General features: G+C 31.9%; 1 protein-coding gene across 7 annotated transcripts in view; it reads left to right on the forward strand.

The window, feature by feature from the left end:
- The window catches only part of FCHO2 (FCH and mu domain containing endocytic adaptor 2), a 147,130-nt gene that overhangs the window by 112,506 nt on the left and 8,521 nt on the right, over positions 1–26,103 (forward strand). For 5 of the 7 annotated variants that reach the window (XM_074208559.1, XM_074208560.1, XM_074208562.1 and 2 more), the window contains 7 exons: positions 3,164–3,206; positions 5,973–6,055; positions 9,553–10,056; positions 12,827–12,930; positions 20,522–20,651; positions 24,488–24,599; positions 25,596–25,751. In XM_074208559.1, coding sequence (XP_074064660.1) covers positions 3,164–3,206; positions 5,973–6,055; positions 9,553–10,056; positions 12,827–12,930; positions 20,522–20,651; positions 24,488–24,599; positions 25,596–25,751 — 1,132 coding nt within the window. The remainder of the gene's footprint in view (positions 1–3,163; positions 3,207–5,972; positions 6,056–9,552; positions 10,057–12,826; positions 12,931–20,521; positions 20,652–24,487; positions 24,600–25,595; positions 25,752–26,103) is intronic. The other 2 variants (XM_074208563.1, XM_074208565.1) reach the window with 2 other exon arrangements.

Below are 26,103 nucleotides of genomic sequence, written 5' to 3' on the forward strand. Positions count from 1 at the left end.
AAAGAATTACTTGGGTGACAAGTTAAAAAAATCTACTTTAAATAGCAATAATAATAATAATAAGAAAGATTTTTCCAAATTACTAATAAATTAAAACCTGAGGTTAACTCTTTCAATATGCACAGCTGTTTGGGAGAGGGATAAAGAATTACACTGTTATACTTGAGTAGCATCATGGTATTAACGTTCCCTGCCCATTCTCTTTTATAGGCATGGCAGAATAAGGGTCTGAGGCTGTTCTGAGTTGAATGTGGGAAGGCCAAAAAAGATACATTTCATGTGTAAATGAATGAATGTAATTAAAAACCAGTTCTGTTTGAGACCAATTTGTAGTCCTTTCATAATCTAGTCCTTAAAATGTAATTTTTCTCATTAGATATTCTATAACATTAATTTTTTCTAATACTTGGACATTTTTATTTTATTGTTGCATCATATTAATGAGCATACTCCTTGTTTTTCCTAGCAAGTTTTTCTTTGTAACAAAGAGAAAAAAAAGAAAAAGCATAGTATTTCAGCAAAACTAACCAAACTTCAGTCACAAACTGATAGAAAATATAATATTGCACATTAATGGTCCCTACCTCTGCAATGAAAAGAAGATGTATTTTATCTTTTATTTAAGTGAGACCAAACTTGGTCATTAAAATTATACAACATTTTGAAGTTTTTTGTTCTTTAAGTTTACATTGTTGTGGATATTGTATATGTTGCCATTCCATTTCTCATCCGTTCACATCTTCATATGTTTTTAATCTATGAATGTAGTTAATGACCATAGCCAACATCTAGGATTATTGTATTTAAGGCATATATTGCTAAAAGAAATGCTATATTCTAATATTGTAGTAGAGGAAAAAACACTGATTCAGAAGACCATGACTCCAGCCCTAGCTTTGCGGTTTACTTCTGCATTACCTTTTGCTCATCTGGATCCCAGTGACTTCATCTATAAACAAGGAAAGGATTTGATGACTCCTTAGTTTTTTTTTTTTTTTTTTTTGTTTTTTTTTTTTTTTTTTTTTTGCAAAGCAATGGGGTTAAGTGGCTGGCCCAAGGCTGCACAGCTAGGTAATTATTAAATGTCTGAGGCCAGATTTGAACTCAGTTGCTCCTTGACTCCAGGGTCAGTGCTTCTATCCATTGCACTACCTAGCCACCCCAGGCTGGATGACTCCAAATGCTTCTTTCAGCTCTCACAATGTCCTCTTATTCCTTTTAGGAATTAATTAAGGTATATCTTTTCTGGCAAGAAAATATTAGAAGTAGAATCTGAGCCTGTTCCAAAGATTAAATTCCTTTTGACCCCAAATAATTCTCCTGTAATTCTAAAACCAGCTTACAACTACAGCAGAAATTTAGCACTTAAAAATTTTATTAACTGGAATACAATTTTATATTTATGGTAGAGACAAAAGACATTGTTGGCTTGTGTGAATCAGATGTGTCAAAATTATTCGATATATTTTAGCTTTATAAGTTTTAGACATACCTTTAACGTTTTTTTATTTATTAATTTATTTTAAGGCAGTGGGGTTAAGAGTGACTTGCTCAAGGTCACACAGGTGTTTGAGGCTATAGTTGAACTCCTGACTCCAGTACCGGTGCTTTATCCACTGCACCATCTAGCTACCCCTACCTTTAACATTTTTTAAGTCACTGTTACAAACATTTGTGTTATAAACATATATATATATATATATATATATATAATATATATAGTCATTTATAGTAGAATTATTTCTCCTTTCTAAAATTCAGTATATATTTTAAATATATAAGGTACAATCTAGTATACATAACTATCTCTGATTAGGAAAAAATCATTCATCATTTTTTTTCCTGTTATCTCATGGGTTGGGGAAAGCAAGTTTATATTTTTATTTTTCTTTACACATTAAGAAGGGAATCTTATCAAAAGAAGTGAGCATTCATTTTAGTTAACTTTTAACATTGTATATTTGAAAGATTCCACTAGAGGGCACAGGGAAGCTCTGTGATCTCATAAATTCCTATTGAGTCTGATGGTAATTCCAAAGAAGATTTTGTATACATGATGACTGTACTGAGAAAATACTCGACTTAAATTTCTTTTCATTTCCCCCAAATTTACTAGGTACTACTAGAAATATGGTAGTTAATAAAGATTAGGTGGTAGATTTTTGCATAGCTATTTCTTGGTGCCAACATAAACATCTCTACACCTATCAAAAAAAAATCTAAACTTGAAAACTCAGTAATAGTTTTAAAAAACAGATTGGAGTTGAAATGTTGATTTATTTTAAATTTCATAAAAATCATAACTATAACAGTTTTACATTTATTTATTAGCACTTGATTCAGTAGTTAATTCATCGACTTGGGTCCATACAATTTTAGAGCCAGAAAGCACCTTATAGAGATTGAGGAAATTTGACAATTATTATTGTTGCAATGAGTATAAGTCTAGAACTGGAAACATAACTCATAACTAGACTCTTAAGTTTCCTCTATTTTCAATTCATTTTGACCACAAATAATTCTAATACTTTTTAACCTGAAAAATGCTTATATCATTTAAAAATAATTTTTAAAAATTATATTCAAGTGAAGCTTTATGTGCATTCATATATACCTATATCATATTTTACTAGTGTTTATTCAGTTAGGTTCAGGGTTAGATATTACTAAATGAACAAAACTAACTTTTCACAGTGACAGCATTATTAGCCAATGAAGTTTATTTAAAGTTTGAGTTATTGCTAATAAATAAAATTGATGAAATTTATATATTTCATTTGTAATTTAATGCCTTGAGCCAAATTTCCTCTTATCAAAGGAATTTTACTTTAGTGAATATAATAGCTGAGTAGAAGCAAGTAATATCCTAGTAAAAATAAAAGGAAAGACTATTTGGCAGACAGTCATCTTTTATCTCCTTAAGATTTCTTCAGTGCCTAGATTTTGTAGAAGATACATAGAAATATTAGTTTTCCTTTTGTTTTATAATTTTTCAGATTATTTGTCCCTTATTGTTTCAGAATTTTGGGTTTTTGTGTGTATGCAATGTCATTCTTAGCTACATTCTTAGTGTGTATTTTGTGTTTTTCTCATGGCATTGACTGCTTTTGTTACCCAAATTATATGATTTTTATTTGTCATAATATTTAATTTTTTTAATTAGGTGAAGAGTTAGCAAAATCAAAGCTTTCCGTTCCATCCAATGAGTAAGTTCATTTTTAAAAATTATATTTTCTATCACTTCTTTTACATTGCAGTCTTTTTGGTAGAAAGTTACTTTAGAAAATAGTTTCCACAATGTAAAGACTAACAGACTGCTTTCTGTGGGGGATGGGGGGAAGGGAAGTGAGATTGGGGAGGGAATAGTAAAATTCAAAAAAAAATTTTAAAAATAAAGAAAGAAAATAGTTTCTACTATCTAGTTCCTTCATTTCTAATTGTTGGCTACTAGTCATCCTTTTTCTCTTAATTTTGAGAGAAAAAAACCCCGACATGGAGTTTTTACATAGCTATGGTTTTGTTATTGTTTCTATTTAAAATTATTTTACTTTTTAAAACAACACAAAAATGGTTATTTTAGCCCAGATGGAGTTTTGACTACTTTCACATAAATAATACTGCCAGAAGACCACAAATCTCTACATTCACAAAAGTTAATGTCTTTTAATCACCTTGTACAGTGGACATGATTCATGAATTCTCAAGTCCAGAAAGGAGTATCACTCCCTTGTCTTATAAAACTATAGCAGAGGAAAAGATGATAAAGACATAGCAGAAAATTTTGGCCAACATACATATTGAAAATCAGTACTTTTTACCACTTAAGCCATAATTGTAAATTGTGTCCTGAACTCATTTCTTTATCCATCATTAAATGTATTTCTTTGTTTGCATTTCTTCCATCTACAAAGAGAAGTTTAAGAATATTAATGAATTGATATTTTTCAGTATATCCTCAAAAGTAGAAACAATAAACATGGTATTCATTTCATGTTCATTATTTTAAAATAAAAACCTTATTTTGAAGATTTATGTACAAAATTTTTACGTGTTTAATCAAAGAAGAAAGTATTTTACTTGCCAAAGGTGTAAAATTGACATTCAAGGAACTACTGATTTTAAATAGTTCTTATCTTTAAATAGATAAATAATATCTAAGTACTGATTCATAACATATCTCTGTCCTACACAGATTCATTCAAAGCAGAAGTCTTAATCTGTATCGATTAACCTCTGTTTATCACCTACCCTAAGAATTCTTGACCTTTTAACAAAATTTGTGAATAATAAAACTTCTTAATACCCCCCCCACACACATAATTTTACATCAATTAAATTTTTTAATCTGGTTTTATTGAATCTACCAGTTCCCAGTTGCCTTACAAAACATTTGGTATACTTTTCTTTGGAAACATCCTTTTTGAGTGATCTCATGGAATATTTCTTTTCCTTTCATAATTTGACTATGGCCAAAATTGGAGGAAGTATTGATAAATTTCAGGTTATCTTTTTCTAGGCTGCAGCACTAGAAGCAACACATTTAATAACCATTATGTATATTTTTTCAGTACCATTGGCCTTCTTCAAAGAGCTAATTTATTATCTAATTTCTCTAGTCTGTTCCAATAAGGACTTTCATCAAGAGAGGACATGCTTCTTGCTTCCTGCAACACAATCTTGCATTATGATAAAGTCATTCTTTACTTCACCAAAGTGGATAGAATCCTCCCAGAGGGCTTGATGTTCTTGTCAGAAAAGTCATTCAAAAACAGTAGATGCAGTTTTGGGGATCATTTTATCATCCTTGATTTGGTAGCCCTCTCTTATGCTCTTTATTGATCTCAGTACTGTAGTTGGTAGCCCTTCTCACCTTCCTAGAAAACTGAGAATGCCACACAAGAAAGATGTCAAACTTTTAATTCAGACCACTTTGTTGCAGGCCTTAGGGAATTTTATGGGACAGGTACTTTTCTTGCCATCTATTGGTGATTCCTTTATAACTCTTGCCCTTAGTCACTCCATTGAGACCAGTTACCTCATTCTTTCCATACACAATGAATACAAGCATCTGCTGCTTCAACTTTTCCTAGACTCAATCCACTTTCTTAAGCACATTGCAATTATTCACTTAGCTTTCCATCAGAAGAGACTTTTCTTCAAAGAAATGAGATACATTTGGGTTTAGTCAGTGACCCGGGTAATTTTGTCTTGCTGTTGAACTTTGTCTAGTTGTTTCTTGCCTTCATCATCCTGCCATCCTGAAGTTTTCTTATAGTGCTTGATTAAGGTCTCTCCTTGGATATATGCCAATTTTTATTGACATACCTCTTGAACCTCATCACTGATGTCCTGGGTCAGGATGGTTTTGAACCATCCTCTTTATGGGGTTTGCATGGATCCCACAATGCTTGCAATGACCACAGGAATCATTTCCACAGTGGTGAGTGCTTTAACTACTTTTTGTTCATCTTAGAACTAGTCTTATCTTACTTAATAAGATTAATAAATTAGCTCTTTGAAGGCCAGTGATACTGAAAAAATATAAATAATTGTTTTTAAATGTATTGCTTTTATTTATATTTTTAGATTTGCTTTTCCAGTGTCAATTCCCTTCTCTTGTTAGGTTAAGGGCTGCTAAAGCTTTGGAATACAATAGTACATTTTTCTGTTGGAATTGTTTTGAGATATTAATGTACTACTGGATGGCAAAAGTTCCAGTTTGATTTTGGAGTAGTAACTCTGTGCAACCAGGATAGACAGACCAAAACTAATTGTAATTTTGTTTGTCTAATGTAGGGAACCTATTTTACATAAAATAGGGAACCTATTTTTTAAATTTAAAGATTTAGTTTTTAATTAGATACCTTTGATCATTTATGAATTAGGATTCAAATATAAGTGATTTGGTTTTTTATGCTATTAAAAGCATACTTGCTCTTTAATTTGCTTTTGTTTTTGTATTGTTATATTAGGAAGGGGAACAGTGACTTACTTGCATGGGATCCATTATTTGGACCATCTCTTGATGCTTCTAACGCGACACAATTGACATCAGGTAAAAATCAGAATTTTTTATGAGAAATTGCGTTAGCTAGCTGTTTTTTAAATTAAATTGTTCAGTAGATTTGTAAGTTTGTATATGTTATTAACCATTTCATTTAGTTTAAATTTAGTAATAAGTATGATACTGATACTTGGTTACTATGGAGTAGTGTTGTATGTTAAAAATTTGTATGAATCAAAAAAATCTAAGTTTTAAATAGAAGGTATTCATTTTTAAATGATCTTGGTGTTTATTACCTATTATCCTATGACATTAATAACTTAAATTATTTTATTTAATCAGTTAACACATGTTATGCACTGTATTGTATTGGGGGAGGGAATAAAAAGAAGTGAAAAGACATAAATAATATATAAAAGTTATTGTCAGTAACGCTATCACTGAGAGGAAGTAAATGTTTATAATGAACTCTAGGTATCTGGGAATATTTCAAGGACAAAAAGAAATTTTGACCAGAACCTAGGTGGTGAAGAAAATTAAAGAAATTTAGAGGAATTATGCTTGGGGGGAAAAAAAATTTCCTTCAAAAGTAGTATCATATATATGAACATCTGGGTAATTATACCTATCCTACTTGTAATCATTTGAACTATTAATGTTATTCTTCATAATACTCTATAGTATTAAAATATGAATTATATTTATATCATTTAACTTTATATTTGTTTGTAGTCTATATCTTGAATTTACATCATCTTGTTTGAGAAGAAAGTGAACTCAGGTCCTCCTGACTCCAGGTCTAGTGCTCTATCCACTATGCTATCTAAGCTGCCCCTTTTGACAGTTTAAAACTGATTTCTTTAGTTTATGGGCATGACTGTATTTTTATGCTAAAGGAAACCAGGAAGTTATTTGGGAAAAAGTTTAATTTCATTGGAAGAATAATTTTAGAAAGAAAACAATTTAGAAAAAAATAATTTTAATCACCCTTCAGTCAAGATGAAAAGAGATCATTCATGAACCTCCAAAGCTTGCCAAAATTCTAACAACTTTTAAATTTTAATTATGGCAATAATAAAATAGAATTATCTCTGTGCTGTTTTTTTAGCCATCTTACCAGGTACTAAAGATAGGTACAAGTTGTTCTCAACCTGTTCAGAATGACTAATTTGGATTCATGATCTCTAGAATGATGATATTATTTAGAATTACAAAAAAGAAGCCAAAACATGTCTTTAGCATATTTTCCCTTTAATGATGAGGTGAATGTTAGTTTTTCTAATTTAGTCACAAGATAGTTTTTAATATTATGTAATATATACGTGATTTTAGATATAGATTCTAGTCTCAGTTTTACTGAATTATCTCTAAGGGTTCTTATAGTGCTGCAACATCAATCTCAGATCTAACAATTTTGTAGAGAGATTTCTTGGGGGAAAAATATACCCTGGTAAAATGCATTAAACATTAATAAGTTGATAAGGATCCTTTTCAGTATTTAAAGTAGTTTGAGAATATACTTATATTTTTCTATATATATGTTACCCAGGTCAAGTATTATAACTCTGTTGCTTGACCAATGTGGTTAAATATATAAATTTGATTGTTTTTTGATGTTGATAAAAATGTGGAAAAAGCAGTACAAGAGTAAGAAAGGTTCATTATCAAAGTCTTGCTTTGCTTTTTTTGTTTTGTTTTTTTCATTTTGTAAAAATTTTAATTGGGGTTTTTTTTTGAAAGGAGGAAGTACTGAAAGGCGCCCCCCCCATGTGTGTATTGGTATCTTTTTAATTAACTATTCATAGAAATCACAAAAGACAAATTTCAAATGAGTATTCCAGAGGTAATATTTTTATTCTGTTTTGTTCCATGCTCCTTTTTAGTATGATCTGTTCATTTCTTCCCTTCCTCAAAGTCTTTTTTTCTTTTTTTCTTTTGCCTCCTATCTAAGGAGTATTTCAGGGCCAGCTAGGTGGTGTGATAGATATAGAGCACCAGCTCTGAAGTCAGGAGAACCTGAGTTCAAATCCAGCCTGAGACACTTAATAATTACCTAGCTGTGTGGCCTTGGGCAAGCCACTTAACCCCATTGCCCCGCATAAATAAATCAATAGACAAACAAACAAATAAATAAATAAAGTATTTCACCTTTCCCTCAGGTAAAACTTTTTCATCTAATAATCAGTTGGTAATCATTTTTTTTGAAAATTTTTGTTTGTTTTTTAGATTTTGCAAGGCAATGGGGTTAAGTGGCTTGCCCAAAGCCACACAGCTAGGTAATTATTAAGTGTCTGAGGTCAGATTTGAACCCAGGTACTCCTGACTCCAAGGCCGGTGCTCCATCCACCGCGCCACCTTGCTGCCCCTTTTTTGAAATATTTATCAAAGCAATTGTATAACTTCTTCTAAATTGTTCAAAATTTTTCATTATACATGAAAATAATCCATACTCTGGTACTCTCTGTATAACAGCATTGGAGCTGTTGTCAAAAGATATTAAGATGACTTGTTAAGTTATCCTATTAAGTTATCATATCCTGTTAATCTATCATCTGAATCTACCTTTGAATTCAAAATAAATCACCTAATTATATTACATTATCCTAGGACTATACAGCAGCTTAAAAAAATGGCAGTTTATTTTGTTTCTTTCTGCTTCCTTTTTTGACTTCTCTCAAATTAGCACCGCATGCTACCTACTGTGGTATCCAGACTTTCCCTTCTAACATCATTATCTTCACTGTGCATCATTTTATGGTCTGACCTTAGCTGTCAGGATATAAAAAAAAGTGTTAATTACTCTGAATTTCTTTGTTACTATTAATTTCTTCAAAATCTCAAAGGAATAAATATTTCATAGCATGATATTAAGCTCTGTCACAAGATCATAAGTTTGGAGATTCAGAGTTAGAAGGGACCTTAAGAGGGTCACTTAATTTAATCCCCTCATTTTACAAATCTGAAAACTGAGGGCCTTAGAGATGGAAGTGATTTGCCCAAGTCTTAGTGTGAAAGACATTTCTGTGCAGGACTTCTTCACTTACCTGCCTGGCCTAAGAAGGCCTGCCCTGGTGTCATACAAAGCTGCTATTTATCATCCTTTAGAAAATTTGGTTATTTTTTCCTTTATTACAATTTCCATTGAATTATACTTAAAACTCAAGAATATGGTTTCCTTACAAATCTGAACATAACATTGCAGGCCAGATGAGCTCAGTACTGTTTCCTGACTTTGTTAGATTTGATCTGCTCTGTGGTAGGTACTAAACTTGGGAAAAGAAAGGAAAATATTTTAGCTAGTTATGTTTGTTTCTTAAGGGAATGCCCTTTATACATGTATAAATTTAAAAATACTCTTTCACATTCTTTTGTTTTTCAAACTTAATATGTGTTTAGCAGGTTAGCATTTATTTATAATGTATATTTGTTGGCAGTGTCAAATCATAAGAGTATTAAAAACAGTCTAACTGTTTACTTTGTATTTTTAAAATAAAAGTTTTAGAATTTTCCTGTTGCTTTTAGTTTTCAATCTTTTTCTTCTTCTTCAGCTATCCTTAAAGAGCAGAATAGGAACTCTTCTTCCTTCCCCATTGGTTTACGTGGGTGTATAATATCTGAATCTTTACTTGGAAGTGAGTCAGATTCTGAGTCCAGGAGTCCATCACCAGACTTTCCTATTAACTCACTGTGCCACCCTAATGTAGCAGCCTCATCAGAAAGCACAGATGTCTTATCTTTTGCATCATGGTCACAAAGTCAGTGGATTTCCTTTACTGATGAAGTTGTTACAGTTAAACACACAAATGCAGACCAGACGGCATTCCAAAGATTGCATTGTAAAACTGCAAATCTCTTCGAGGTCCCTGATACTTTGCCTAGGAGATCTTTCAACAACTATACCTCTGATGATCAAAGTAACTGTGGCTATAATGTTGTATGTCCTGAATTGTTACTGACTGAAGAGACTGAGAGTGCTGCAGAAAAGTCTTCTACATCATCTTCAATACCTCTGGACTCTAGTGTAGCCTCAACCTTTGCTTATATACATGATGGTATGGCAAGCATGCATTGTACAATTTGTGCTTAGCTAATAGCTAATATTAGAGAACTGGTTTAAGCTGGTATCATCAGATCTTCTGTTGTTATTTATTAGTGATCACTTTGGAAAAAACTAATGCCACTTACTTCTCTGGAACCTTCTCTCCCTCTCTCCACCCCAACTCTCCTCAACTAATCAATATTTAAAAAATAATAAATCAGTTCTGTCTAAACAGGTTCCTCACTGTAATTGTTCAGAAAATCCTTTATTCCAGTAGAGTCCTTTTAGAAGCAATGGCTACATTTATAATGTAGGCCAATTGTTTTGATGCACAACCCCCTCCCCACAATAAAGAAACCTGGGAGCTTAGGGGAGCAATAATTAACATTCTGAGTTAGCCCTGAGTCAACTTCATAAATTGGAATTATGTTAAAGAGAGGTAGTTGGTGGCTCCAGATACATGACTACATCATTATAAGTTGTCTCTCAAGTTTAAAATTTTTAAAAAAGCTTCACAAATTTAATGGTGTTTTGAAAAAATGCTTTATTAAGACTTTTAAAACGATCATGTTTCATTCACAACTAGTTCCCTCCTGATTTGATGAGAATAAAAAATCCCTTGAAGTAGTTCACACCATTCAAAATTAAAATTATATGTAAAATAAGACAATTGATTCCAGCTCCAAGAAAGTATGCAGTGAAAATTTGAATAATGTGGCCACTTTTCCCTGCATTACAATACTAACTGAGATGGTTTTACATAGTTCTTTAGGTAGATAGCTCAATTTGTGCTTACTTATCTTTAGACTTAAAGTTCACAAACTTACAAGTGACAGCAAAAAATTATAGGTATTAAAAAAAAGTAAACAGTAATAATAGAAAATAGACTGATTTATATCTCCCAAGCTCTTAATTCTCATTCTTTTTTTTTTTTCCCTTGTACACAGATCTGGAAACCATCTCTCCCTGCAGGTCTTTCTACTCTTTTCTCTTCCTCCCCAAGCCCCATCCCCCACCCCTCCTTTTTTCTTTTGTATCCTTTTCTGTGTTGTTCTCCAGCTGGCCTTGGTCACAGCAGATTCCATTTTGTGAATTTATATATTCCTGACTGCCTTAGAATGAGAGGCATTATGTTGTAGTGGACAGAGAGCTGACCTCAGAGTTGAGAAGACCTGGATTCAATTCCTGCCTTTGTGTATACTGTAAGCCTCTGGACAAGTCATTTAACCTTGTCAGTAGGTTGAATTAGAAGAGGAAATTCCTCACCATAAAATCTCTTCCCAATGAAATCACATCTCAGGTTTAAAAACAGCACCACCAGAAGCAGTGCCCTTATCTCCTATTTCCTGTTTCTTCTGAAGCTCCCTTCCTCCTATTTTTGCTTGCTTTACTCATCAAGTCTTAATATTTTGAAATTTTTAGATATTTACCCAATTAATGTTTATTTGCTAGTATTTTCTTTCTAGTTCACTAACTAGTACTTTCCTCTCTCTCCTTCCCTTCCCCAATATTCCCCTTTGTGGTTGCCTTCCTGTACCCTCTTTTGCTTTTTTTGGGGGGAGGGCATGATCTGGAACTGTCTGCTAAGTTTCTGGTCATTTTATATATATATATATATATATATATATATATATATATATATTTATTCATGTTCACATTTCTTGCTTTTATACATTCACATATATGCTCAATATACGTCCTCCTTTATTTAAGACTACTTTTACACATGTACACACTTATGTACATATCTCTAGGTATATCTGTAGATAAAGAGAACTATCAAGAGAGAAAGGAAGTGAGTGGGGGGGGAGAGAGGAAAAACAAAATAAAACAAGTAAAGGCTGTACCAAGTAGATATAGTGAAAAAACACAGGGTGTCCTATAAAACCTACTGTCTCTTACATACACTACACTAAGAATTTTAGGACCCCTGGACCATGATAGAAAAAAAATTTGATATCAAATAATTCCTTTATTGTAATTGTGTACTTCTCCTAAAATTTTTAGACCTAGTTACTTTATGACTTCTTCATGATGATGTACCAGTAAGATGGAAAGAATTAATTCATGGTTCAAATGAAAATAATTTAATATATTCTCACATAAATTATTCTAGTCATTAAATTGTTTTTAATTAGAATAAAAACCCAAACAATTAGGAGTCAACAAATTATTCAACATTATATTATTTTTATTTGAATTTTTAAATGATTATTTAAAAAATTATTTAACTTGTGTTAATTTGGAAGATTTTTAGATAGCTGATTTCTAATGCTTTTTTGTCTGCATCCACTACCATTGTAATTGTGACTTCAGGTAATCAGTTTAAGTAATTATTGTGCCTATAGCTTAAGTTACTAGGTTCAAGGTATTATGTTTAAACCTAAAGGCTTTTTTTTAATCCTACAAATAGTTCATGCAAAGCAAAAGCAGGGGAGAGAAAATAAAATCTTAATTTTTGAGAGTTAATTTATTTTTCTCCAGTTCCATAGGTTTAATGTTAATAGTAATAGTAGAAATGATATTTTAACCATATTATAGATTAATATCCTCAATAATATTGGTGGTATTTTTAGAACTATATCTGATAGGTTTTTGAGTAATAGTAACAATAAAAATTTAAGTTTAATTTATAAAGTATTGTATGTTTAAATAAAAAAATAGAGCTCATAAAAGAAATTATTACGTAATTTTGGTTTTTTACTTTTTCATTATGATAGGAGAAGCTCAGGTTTTTCTAATTACTAATTTTTTTCCTTGAAATTCTCGTTTTTCCTCACTAGCCAGGCCTACAACTCCTCTTTCTGCAGGCACCATTGTCCCACCTCCAAGACCTACTTCCAGACCAAAACTTACTTCGGGAAAGCTCAGTGGGATTAATGAAATAGTATGTATTTAATTTTTTTAAAATTCCAGCACTATTTTGAATTAGGACATTTTTTTTTGTCCACATATTATGTGAATTAGAGATATTATGGTTGAAGTGAAAAGATATTCAAATGAATGGTGACTTTTAGAGACCTGGTTCCTGTTTTGCCACTTATTAGCTGGGGTATGTTAGACAAATCATTTCATGTTTCTTGAAAATGATTACACTATAGGGTGGTTAAGATCCTTTTTCAAATATAATCTATGATTGTGTGATTCGAGAAGCTAAATCATTGTCATCTGAAGAATGTCCATTTATTTAAAAACTTGAATGTTTGGGATTCCATCCTTTTAGGAATTTGAGAATTCTAAAGATATTGAAACTCTTAAAAACAGGCAAAACTTCTCTTTAGGATTTAGATCATCGTAGAAACTATTATAGTAATTACTGTAAATAGATTGCCCTTAAGGTGAGGGTATAATGTGTATAGTTTGGGTTTTGAGATCTGCTATCTTAAATATTATGGTTCATCCATACTCACAAGCAGATTTCTTTCATTAGCTAAAAAGGCAAACAAAACCACAGCTTCATTTTGAGAACTCAAACAAAATGGATAATTCTTATATGATAGCAAGTTAATTTGACTGTTTTGGGCTTAAAATATAAGGTGGAACCCAAAAATTGTTGGCGAAAGGATATAGAATGCTACTATAAACAAATGATTAGGGTATTTAGAACAAATTATAGGAAGTTAATTATACAGTATTCATGCTTAATATTTCTTTGGGAAGATATTTCTAGGGTTGAAGTTTTCCCACAGAATCACTGTTGCTAATTGTACAAAAAAAAAGGAACATTTCATGAAATACAATTTGAGTGGTAGAGGTTATTTTCCAGGTAGGAAAATGAGTCAAAAGGCATCTTTTTTACTCCATGATCCCTATCTTTACTAGAAACTCTCTAGTCATCAAAAGGGTTCATTTAGAAAATCGTTTTTTTTGTCTTTCATTATCAAAGAGAGATCATCAGGGTATCCCTGTATTGCTTCTTCTGACCCCTGGTGAGTAACCTGTATGGAGAAGAGTCAACAGAGCAAAAAGTACAAGTATTGAAGGGTTATCACTAAAGTACATGGTATTTCCTATTAGCAGTATGGGAGATGGGAATAGTTTCAAAAGCAGTAAAAGATACAAGACTTGACTTCTTAAGTCTTGTTACAGACATGGAAAACTCAAATGAATTTAAGATTACGTAGAATCAGTTTCTAAGTTGTGTGGTAATCATAGGTAGATGGATGGATCAGTAGATTAGATTAATAGATCAATAGATGGAAAGATAGATGGATAGGCAAACAGACATAAGTAGATCAGTTGATCTTCTTGCATCCAAGACCAGTGCTATACAGCTTGAGCACTGTGTACAAATTTTACATGTATGTCCTCTGTCTATGTGAAAATAAACTTAATATACTGATGAATTTCTGCTGGCCTTTGATTCAGAAAGGCTGTATTCAATTCCTACCTCTGATACCTGCCTACCAGATGTGAGACCTTACACTGGTCACTCAACGATTCAAACCTCAGTTTCCAAAACTGAGTTACAAAGAGATATAATTTGTGTCAGTGAATCTCCTTGATGATCTTCTCAGACTTTAGGCCAAGAAAATGCCAGACATCTATCTATAGTCATATGGAAAAAAAAGTGTTGTAGAACTGGAAAGGGATGGACACAGGTGCTCTTCATTTTACCTTAGTATCATCATTCAGCCTACATATCTAATCAATTCCCAAACTTATATTGTTTGAAACATTCTCTCATTTATATCTCCATTTCTTTGTTTGTATAGTCAGTTCAGGTGACTCTCTAGTCTGAGACTTCTAACTAATCTCCTTGTGTCAGATCTATACTCTGAAGTATTAGACTGACAATGCTCCCTATTGCTTCCAGGATTAAATACAAATTTCTCTTTTTTTGGTTTTTAAATTTCCAAACCTGGCACCTTCTTATACTATTCTTTCTCCATGTTCTAGTCACTCTGGCCTTCTTGCTATTCTTCCAATCTATTTCTTTGTACCTGCTGTCCCCTATATCTGAAGTCTTCTCCCTTCTCACCTCCACTTCTTCCCTTCCCTAAATTCCTCTAATACTCAGGTTACATCTCACTTTCTGCCAGAGGTTTTTGTCAGTCTGTCCAACTACTAGGGCTTTCCCTCTCTAAGATGACTGTCTTCTGTCTACTCAGTTATGTACTTTGTACATACTTAGCTATTTACATTAGAATGTAAGCTCTTTGAAGGCAGAGATTGCTTTTGCCTTTTATTTTCTTTTTTTTCTCTGTCTTCTACTTTTCATCTTTCTTTTGTGTATTATATTCTCTCATTAGATTGTAAGCTCTTTGAGCACAGTCTTTTTTATATCTGTAACCCTCAGGACTTTGCTCAGTGCCTGGCACCTGCTAGGCAGTTAATAAATGCTTTTAATTGACTTTATCACATCATACTTCTCAAGGGACATCTCTTTTCAATGCTAAATGCCCCATTGCAATGAAAACTAGGAGGTTTTGTTTTGAATGATAAAAGGATTCATTTTAGTTTAGTTTGTTTGTTTTTTAATTAATAAACTCAATCCATGTGAGATTTTATTTATAGATTACCATATCTTAACAAAGAAACTTTTGTGGATGAAGGAATGAAGAAGATCAAAAATAACCCCAACTTGTATTAAGATGTTTAGTCAATGCTAATGAGGCTCTATAGGCTGCATCTAATGAGAAAATAGGATTTGATTTAGAAAAATTCAGACTACATATTTTTCAAGAAAAATATTTGCAGGGCAGATAGGTGGTGCAATGGATAGAGCACCAACCCTGGAATCAGGAAGATCTGAGTTCAAATAAGATTTCGGACACTTAATAATAATTACCTAGCTGTGTGACCTTGGCCAAGTCACTTAACTCCATTGCCTTACCAAAAGAAAAACTATTTACCCCCCCCCTTTATGTGTTATTTTTCATATTTACACCCTTTAATCCTCAGTTGTGAAACTTAAGGAATTTTGTTCCTTCATGAAACATGGGAGAATTTTTGTATGATACAGTTTGGGTCCTTAGAAATTTTATTGATCTATTTCTTTTTTTTTTTTTATCTTTTAGTTTTTTTTTTGCAAGGCAATGGGGTTAAGTGGCTTGCCCAAGGCCACACAGCTAGGTAATTATTAAGTGTCTGAGACCAGATTTGAACTCAGGTACTCCTGACTGCAGGGCTAGTGCTCCATCCACTGCACCACTTAGCCACCTCTAAGCTATTTTATACTTAGTATGGAATATTTAAGTTAGCTTCTGTAAAGTCGATACTATAATCTCTATTTTACAGATGAGTTAATATGAGTTAATAAGTTAACTTTGACAAGTTCTGTCATTTTCTTTACCCTTTTTGAGATTTTTTGAAAGACAAAACAAAACTATATTACTAGAACCCTATGATGTTTACTCTGACAAAATAGAAATGTATGGGAATGTTTTTATTATCTTCTTGGCCTGTGATGTTAAATCACTGATTCAGACTTGACTTAGAGTATTTCAGAATAGTCAGTATTGTTAGAAAAGAATTAATGATAAACTTGATACTTCCTAAAGTCTTAGACAACTGTCAATGTTGAGATGTTAAAAATGCAGTTCCTAATTTTTCTTATGCTTGAAATTCTTTTCAAAGTTACATATTAAGGGGATGGGAAAAATATGACTTGGCATTATGTAAATAGAAGTTTCTTTCTGATAAATATGCCATCTTAGAAGCAAACCACACCAAAAATATTAGTTTGTTCTTTTTGTGGTGCAAAAGAATTGGAAATTGAGGGGATGCCCATCAGTTGGAGTGACTGAACAAGTAGGTTTTGATTGTGATGGATTACATTATACTGTAAGAAATGATGAGCAGAATGCTTTCAGAAAAACTTGGGAAGACACATATGAACTCATGTAAAATGAAGCAGGATATTGTACACATTAAGTATGAATTTTAAGTATGATTAAGTATGAAAGACTTAACTACTCTAATTAAGACAGTGACTCAAGACAGTTCCAAAGGACATGTGATGAAAAATACTATCCACCTCAGAGAGAGAGATAACTGATGCCAATTGAAGCATACTTCCTTTTTACTGTTTTTCAATTTAGTTTTGAGTTTTCTTTTGTGATATGGCTAATATGGAAATTTTGTTTTGTATGACCTCACATGTATAATTGAATTCAGATTACTTGGCTTCTCAAGGAATTGAGATGGTCAGGAGGGACGGAGAGGATTTGTAATTCAAAAATTTTTCTTTTAGGTTTTTTTTTTTTTTGCAAGGCAAATGGGGTTAAGTGGCTTGCCCAAGGCCACATAGCTAGGTAATTATTAAGTGTCTGAGACCCAATTTGAACCCAGGTACTCCTGACTCCAGGGCCGGTGCTTTATCCACTACGCCACCTAGCTGCCCTGTAATTCAATTTTTTTTTTAAAAAAAAAACTGATTTTTTAAATTATAATTGGGAAATATCTAATGAAATTTAAAACTTAAAAAAAGATAGTGAACTGACACTTTACATCTCATCAGCACATATAGGAAAATAGAAGGAAAATAGAAGAATGCAGTCAGATTCACAGAGGAGTTCCCTTTAATCTATTTTGTTGAGGGTGCAGAAATCTCAGATAATGTTCTTTCACTTGTCAGCTTCATCCAAAACATGAATGGCAGCATGAAGATGATACTGAAAACCAAGACTTAACTTGTGATTCATAAATACTGCAGAAAAGCAGCCATGTTACATGCATATTGTGAAAAGGACATAAAGGAACTGATAAAAAGAACTTGATCAAGAAAAGCATTTGCCAACGGTTCATATCTGTTTTGTTTTATTCTTTCTGTAGATATTATGTTGTCCATGTGACAATCAATGATCTTCATAGTGATGACTGAGTTACCAGTGAAAAGTCTTTATTCAGGGATCTTGTGTAAGAAAACAGGGACTACTATATTAAAATTTTAAAATACTATGTTAAATTTTAAAAATATTTTTGTATGTTGGGATGTATATGGTTAACCTACAGCTAACTAGCAAAATGTAGATAGCCACAGTGATACATTCCCATGAAAGTTCTTGTTAGTTTACTTTTTACATTAAGGAGCACTGAGCCTTCATATTTGTCATATCTTACAGCACAATAATATTCCATTGCAGTCATGCACCACAGTTGGTTTATCCTTTTCCCCACTTGATGGGCAGCTATATTTTTTTCCACTTATTTGCTGCCACAAAAAGTACTGCTATAACTATTTTACAATATATATAGGATCTTTCTTTTCTTATCATTAACCTTATTTTAGGGTGTGGGGTTGGTAAATGCCTAACTGGAGATTCTCTAGATCAAAGGATATGGACTTATTAGCCACTTTATTTGAGTAATTCTAAATTGATTTAAAAATGGTTATACAAGATTCACAGATCCAGCAATGATGCATTATCTTTTCATAACCATTTCATCATTGATAATTTCTAGTTTTTATTTCTCAGTTTGCTGGGTGGGAGGTGAAACCTCAGTTATTTTGCTTTTTTTTTATTAGTAATTTGGATTATATGGTTAATAGTAAAAAAAAATTTTGAGAACTATTTGCTCATATCCTTTGAAATAGCTTTGGTTTTATATATTTCTGTCAGTTATCTATATATCTTGGATATCAAATCCTTGTTAGAGATAATTGATATGAAGTCTCTTCTCTCCCCTTTGCTGCATTAAATTTTAAATTGATTATATTCAAATATATTGGAAACTACTTGTTAGTTAAGAGTGAAGCTCCATTCTTAAGGCTATTTAAATTTTTTTTTTATTTTTTGGTGGGGAAGTGGGGTTAAGTGACTTGTCCAAAGTTACACAGGTAATAATTATCAAGTGTCTGAGATCAGATTTGAACTTAAGTCCTCCTGACTTCAGGACTGGTGGCCTATCCATTGTGCCACCCAGCTGCCCCCTTCAAAGTGATTTTTAATATTTGAGTGCTGATTGTTTGCCTGATACCATGGATAAGCTTTTATTTCTGCTAATTGCCAGGATATAAGTTTCTAGCTTGTGAACAACCTACAAGCCTTTTCTATATTCATGTTTGGTCTTTAAACCCTTAATGACCTCAAATGCAGATACTTAGTATCTGGGTTAAAGCCTCTGAAGGACTGGTTCACACAATTATGGTTCCCATAATTTAAGAATGGTATATAATCAGTGACATTATTGTTATCAGCCCTGTTACTAATAAATATCTTAAGAGTGACCTTTCAAAAGATTATGTTTTGATTGAGAGGGAGGCAAAGCCTTTTCTAGAAAGGAAAAATTGTTAATTTTTTTTTTTTAAGCAAGCAGTTTAGTTGAAGCAGCAAGTGGCTGTATGTCTAAGGAAACTATTAACAAAAAGGATTACTGGGTGGGTGGCATAGTGGATAAAGCACCGGCCTTGGAGTCAGGAGTACCTGGGTTCAAATCCAGTCTCAGACACTTAATAATTACCTAGCCGTGTGGCCTTGGGCAAGCCACTTAACCCCATTTGCCTTGCAAAAACCTTAAAAAAAAAGATTACTACATACTGAACTTAAATTTATTCTGTTATAAGAAAGAAATCTTCAAAATGAGAATTGTATTTGCAACAGTAAATCATAATAGCAATATAATGATAATCAGTGTTTGATCCATCATTTAATCTCATTTTTGCAGTCAGAAATTTGTCAGTATCTCCTCATAAAACAAAACATTGAGGTTGAGGGTCAAATTTAAAGAAATCAGGGCAAGACATCTAATTTGAAGGACTTTTACATGAAACTGGAGCATAGTCATTTGAAGGACTTAAATGAAACTGGAAGTTGGTTGGCAAATGGATGAAAAGAGAAAAGATTATTGTAACACTCTTCACAGTCAGTTATAATGGGGCCATTAAATCTAGAATCTTAACAGAGAAAATGAAAATATCATTAGAAGAAAACTAAAAACTGGAAAAAACAGCTAATCTAGAAGAGTATACACAGTGAGTCCATACTGGAACTAACACAATATAGAGCACCTAGGGAGGGACTCTTAATAGTTGTTCATTCATTTTTCTCGTGGCTGACTCTTCATGACCCTATTTGGCATTTTCTTGGAAAAGATATTGGAATGGGAAAACATGGTTGAGTTGTTCTCTGCATTGTTGGAATTTAAAATATCCCATGTTGATGAGCTCACAGATTTGCTGAATTGTCAGAGTATTATACAAAAAAGACTTTTATTACCAGAAAGTAAAATTGAATGAAAGCACCTGCATGCTGATGTTGGAACAATTTTTAGTTTAATCAGATGTTTTCAGCATGTATGGATCTATAGAGGAGACATAGTTGAACCCACAACTGAATCTGTGTAAAAAAAATCATGTTGTAATAGAGTTCCTTTGTATTTAAACATACAAGAAAGGGGAGAGGGATGGATCTGTTCTTATCATAAGAGAGTTGTTAAGCAGATCCAATCATTCAGGTTTTCATATGATCCTAGTATTTTATAAAGTTTAAGCGTATAGGTTTAAGTGTTTTGACATTTAATATTTTGTTTTGAAGCCCAGGCCATTTAGCCCACCAGTGACTTCTAATACCAGTCCACCTCCTGCAGCTCCTTTAGCACGGGCAGAGAGCACGTCCTCCATATCTTCATCAGCTTCACTGAGTGCAGCAAATACACCAACAATAGGTAAGTAACTCAAGAATTGAAGCAATTATTTTATTCTTTTCTTCTCTTTAAAAAATGTAAACCTTAAAGTCTTTTAAATAGTTTCTCAATGAGTCTGAAATTTTAGTACCTAAAATGTAGCCAAGATTTGATTTATTGAAATTCAGGTGGTTTGAAGTAGTTTTTCTCTAAAAATGTTGCTTTTCAGAGTTAATCCATCATCATACCTGATTTATCTGCCTGACTAGACTTATTTGAATGTAAGTGTTCAAGGAAAACAATCACTTTCATATTGTTCAATAATAAAAGTAGGTAAAATTTTAAAATTTCTTGATCAACCTAAGAAAAATAGTACAATGAAAAATATAAAATTGTTTCCTTAAAAGTATGTGTACTTTTGTATATATGGAAAGTATTCTATTCTATTCTATTCTATTCTATTCTATTCTATTCTATTCTATTCTATTCTATTCTATTCTATTCTATTCTATTCTGTTCTGTTCTGTTCTATTAAATTTGCCATAAAAGAATAGGATTTCCCCAAATTTTATTATATATTTGTATTTTAATATGGGTAAATAGGATATGTTTTGGTTTTAGTGAGTTTTTGAAAGTAACTTCCATTTAAAAATAAGTTTTTATAGAATTAAAATTTTCATATTTATAAAAATTTAGGTTGAGCTTAGCAGAAGTCAGGCAGATGGACTAAAAAGAATGACTACCTTTTTTTGTTATATTTTAATTCGTTTTTTTCTCTATGATAGTAGAAGTATGTGGTAGAAATCTGTAAGTTGATTTTGAAAATAATTTGAGAAAAGATAAGCAATAGAGAGTGAGTGACAGTGATGAAGCTGAAGCTTGATAAGTATTTTTTGAGTCAAAGATTCTTGTCTTGCTGAATAATTATTTCTGTATAGATTTTAAATTTTGCTTCCTTTTGCCCTTGAAATTGTTTTGCTTTCCTGCAATATTTTGTTTTATTTAAATATGGTAGAAGATGATAATTTCATTGGAATTCTCTCTGAAATTGAAAAGCAGTCTGAATCATCATCAGGTATTGTACTGGAAAAAAATGTATATGTTAACTAATTATCCTAAAGTACACTTAAAATACTTGCACTTTGTGCCCTAACCATTCCTTTTCCAGAATTGCGTGGTGTCATAGAAATAATGTATAATTCTGAAGTTTAATAACCTCAATTTTGTATTAATAATGTTTTATTGATGTTCCAGGATCCATTGAAATTTGGTATCTAAATTTTAGCAAAAAGTTTTGGCTTAGTGCATTACTTGAGTGCAAGCTTTTTCCTTTTCCCTAAAATTATGAGGAGCAATTGACATTGATAACTTTGCATTTTAAAAATTTCACTCTAATTTCTAATTCATCACCTTTGTTGTAATGGAATATATTAAAAGGAATACACTGGGAGAAAAAAATAAATATATTTATAGTTCAAATTTCCTAATTACAGGAGAGATGAAATGTAGCCAATTCATCTTTGTGGTTAATTAACAAAAAGAAATAGAGACTAAAGGAAAGGAGATATTATGTACATATTATCTTCTATATCCATTTCCAACTATCTAAGCTTTTGGAGAACCTGATATTGGCCAGCTTCATTGCCACTGGGCATGGGATATTTTGGTTCTATTCAATTCTTCTTTGTAATGTAATCATTAATAGTGAGATTTTTACCTGTATCATGTCTATTGCTTCCTTTCAAATCAAGGTTCTCTACCTCCACTAAAAATGTGGATTGTACAAAGGTTAAAAGTAAAGTGAGCTAAGGGTAGCACTTAATAGACGGTGGGATGGATTGAAGCAAAGAACTGTACCTAGGCCTTGCCTTCCCATTTATAGTACAGGATCTTCATTGGAAAATCATCAGTGTCAGTCATAAATCTTTCACTGAGTTGTAAACACAAGTCTTTTTTTTTTTAACAAAATAATATATAATCATAAGAATCTTGGGTGATAAAGGTAAGACTTCCTGTTATAAATACAAAAAAGGTCTATTACTTGGCAAAAGTAATTGAAAAGAGAATATTTTATAATTTTCTTTTGATCCTGGATATGTCAAAGAAGTAATAAATGTTTTCCTTTTATACTCTCGATATTAGATTATATATTTTGTGTGGGAGTAGGAAGCAGTTCCTCTGTTTCCCTCAAGGTGAACCCTTAATTACTACCCCTTCATGAACTTATTAGAACAAAACTTGACCAGGACATTTCATGTCGGCTACACATGGTGCTCAAGGGAGATCTGCTCTCTTTTTCCTTGAGAGAACGGTTCCCCTTGTGCCTTGTTGTTTTTCATGTTAAATTTAAAGCCACATTTAATTTTTGATCATCTAAAATCAGAGAGGTAAAATCTTCATTACTTTTTTCCCCAAAAAAGTTTTTATTATAAGTATAAGATGCATGTTTTTGATCCATGTAGTGAAGAGTTTGACTCCATTTCCCTCCCTTTTCAAAACCTGTGTCAGTAAAGGCTTTAAAGTTTAGTTTCTGTCTTCATTTTTAATTTCTGTTCAATTTTTCCCCTATTACGATTATAGATTTTGACAGACCATATTTATGAATTGCTAAGGTTTTTTTATATTTAGGAGAGACTTCAGTAGTTCTTCTTATGCTTGTATTTTCTAAACTTTGAGTTCTTTTTTCTGTGAATTTGATATCTATGCTAAATTTTTTTTGTTCAAAATTTAAACCATGTCCTCTTTGTTAAAAACTTTACTCTTCATAGTCTCATTGCAACCTTTTTTTCACACTTAACTTAGTTTCAGTAAAGGCACTAAAATTAGCATCCTTGTTTCTCAAAGGTAATTTTGATTTTGCTATATAGATGATCTGATTTTTAACAATAATTATTTTATAAACAATGCTTTTTTCTAAAGGTGTTATTGATATAGGTGTTCCATTTATTTACCTTACAAAGTGACTTATAAGAGTTAATTTTGTAGTCATTTGACTAGAATGGAAACATTATGTTACAAATCCATTAAAAGAAAAATGTTATTTAATTAGTAATTTTTAGTGGCAAGATATATTGAAGGTCCAATAAAAAGTCTTGCTCCTCCTTTTTCTGATGCTGTTACATAACATTGCCTCTCATTTTTTTCATTTTAATTGTAATATACCATTTCATATTCAAGGTGAAATCAGTAGTGGATTTTTAAGTTATCCGCACTAGACTAGTGTTTCCTTTGCCTAACATCACATCTTTGTAGGCCAATCAGGTTTATTCACAAGGAACTCACCATTTGATTGGAGGAAAAAGGTATACATATACTCTGTCTTTTTTCTGTTGTACTAATGGTCTTTGTGTGACCACTAAATATTATGTGATAAAATGAAATGTTATTTGTTGCTAAAGAAGAATGAAATGTGATACCAATAGGAATAAGATAACTAGAATGCTAAATGTTTTATTTTTTTATTCTTTTATAATTTAATTAACTTCTTAAGCTGGATGTATTTGTAATTTGTATCACGATTCCCAAACTAGAAAGACCTTGAAATATAGAAATTTAACTTGTTCAATTTCTGCCTACTCCTCTTTAAAGAGATTTAATTTGTTTTCTTTGTTGATTTTAATAAATGTTTCATCTTTTTTAAAAATGTTCTTTTTAACTCCAATTTAATATTTTTCCCCTTTGTGTCCTTCCAGTCTTTCATATTAAAAAGAAAATTCAGTGTCAGATTGCTTGGTTTCATCTCCTCTGATTTGTGTTTTTATCAATGAGTATTTTTTATACTCCAGATTAACTCTTTGGACTTCACTGAAGCTTAACTATAAAGATAATTTGTGACAACTTACTAAGATGAATTAAAACTTACTTTATGTATATTTTAGGTGTTTCACGTGGTCCCAGCCCTGTCAGCCTTGGAAATCATGACACCTTACCTGTTGCAGTAGCCCTAACTGAATCTGTTAATGCCTACTTTAAAGGAGCAGATCCCACCAAGTTAGTCAATTCTTTTTTCCTTTGGAAATTTTATTTTGAATATAGTTTGATTCTTTGTAGTTTTTTGTTGATTTAACTTTTTTAAAACTGTATTTTAACTATTGATTTTATTTATATTAGGAACTTCCCCAATGAGGAATTCCTCCTATCAATGCAGATCTTCACATGTTTTGTAGCTTATGTATTCTTGGAGAGTTGGTTGGGACACTAAGAGGTTATTAAATGACTAGCCTAGGGTCCCATAGTCAGCAAGGGTCAGAGACAGGTTTTGTACTCCAAATTTCTTTTCTCCAAGGCCACTATATCACATTGCCTCTCATTTTATCATTTTAATTGTAATATACCATTTCATGTTCAAAATTGCCAGTGAAATCAGTAGTGGATTTTTCTTAAATTATTCACTCCTGGCCAGTCCTCCCTTTGTCTAACATCAATATTTGTAGACCAATCAAGTTTATAGATAACTGTACAGCTTGGAAGCATCATCATTCTGACTTTCTCCCTGGGAATAAAAGTTATGATTTATTTCTGGTAAAACTGAAGAGAGATGTGACATTCTTGCTTGATGTAAAGACTTTTATCATGCCAGCTTTGTTTTCTTTCTTTAGAGTTATATCTTCCTTAGGAATGTGGTCCCATGTTTTGTGGAAGTGGGTCTTATTAGTGTTATTTCCAGTTTTATTTTTTACTTGCATTTATGTTTACAGTTATATCTCAAGAGATGACAGATGAAAGAGCAGGATCATTTTCCCCAACCTGTAAAGCTCTTGCTTGAAGTCACTTATTTGATTCAAATTGACAAGCTGTTCAGCCACAAATATCAGGAAAATATTATATTTATATATATATATATATATATATATATATATATATATATATATACACACACACACATATACATATATATATATATATATATATATATATATATATATATATACATATATCTTTATTTACTTTTAGATGACTTTAAATTTCGTTTAAATTGTTTTTCAGGTGTATTGTAAAGATTACTGGTGACATGACAGTGTCATTCCCAAGTGGAATCATTAAAGTGTTCACAAGCAATCCCTCTCCAGCTGTCCTCTGCTTCAGGGTTAAAAATACAAGCAAACTAGAGCAGATTCTTCCAAATGCACAACTCATCTTCAGGTTTTGTATACTTATTTAAAAAAAGATTTAAAATATGATTTCCTTAGTTTTCAGGTGAACTATTTTACACCTTGAAATAGTTGACTTAGATGTGAAATGTGTTATAAGATTTAAATAGGAATCAGAGTCCACAATTGTACATTGCTAACTTTTATTCTGCTTTGTAACTCCCTCTTCTCTGACACCATTTATAGACACCATTATTGACACTGTATTTATAGACACTCCTCCTACACACCCTTAAACACACACCTCTTCCTGGCAAATTTAATTTATCATAGGCTCCTTCCTTCCATGTTACTTTTCAATCTCACCCTATGGTTCTTTATCCAGTGGGCTTTCCCTTTACTTA

This window comes from Macrotis lagotis, chromosome X (assembly GCF_037893015.1).
Source record: "Macrotis lagotis isolate mMagLag1 chromosome X, bilby.v1.9.chrom.fasta, whole genome shotgun sequence".
NCBI lineage: Eukaryota > Metazoa > Chordata > Mammalia > Peramelemorphia > Peramelidae > Macrotis > Macrotis lagotis.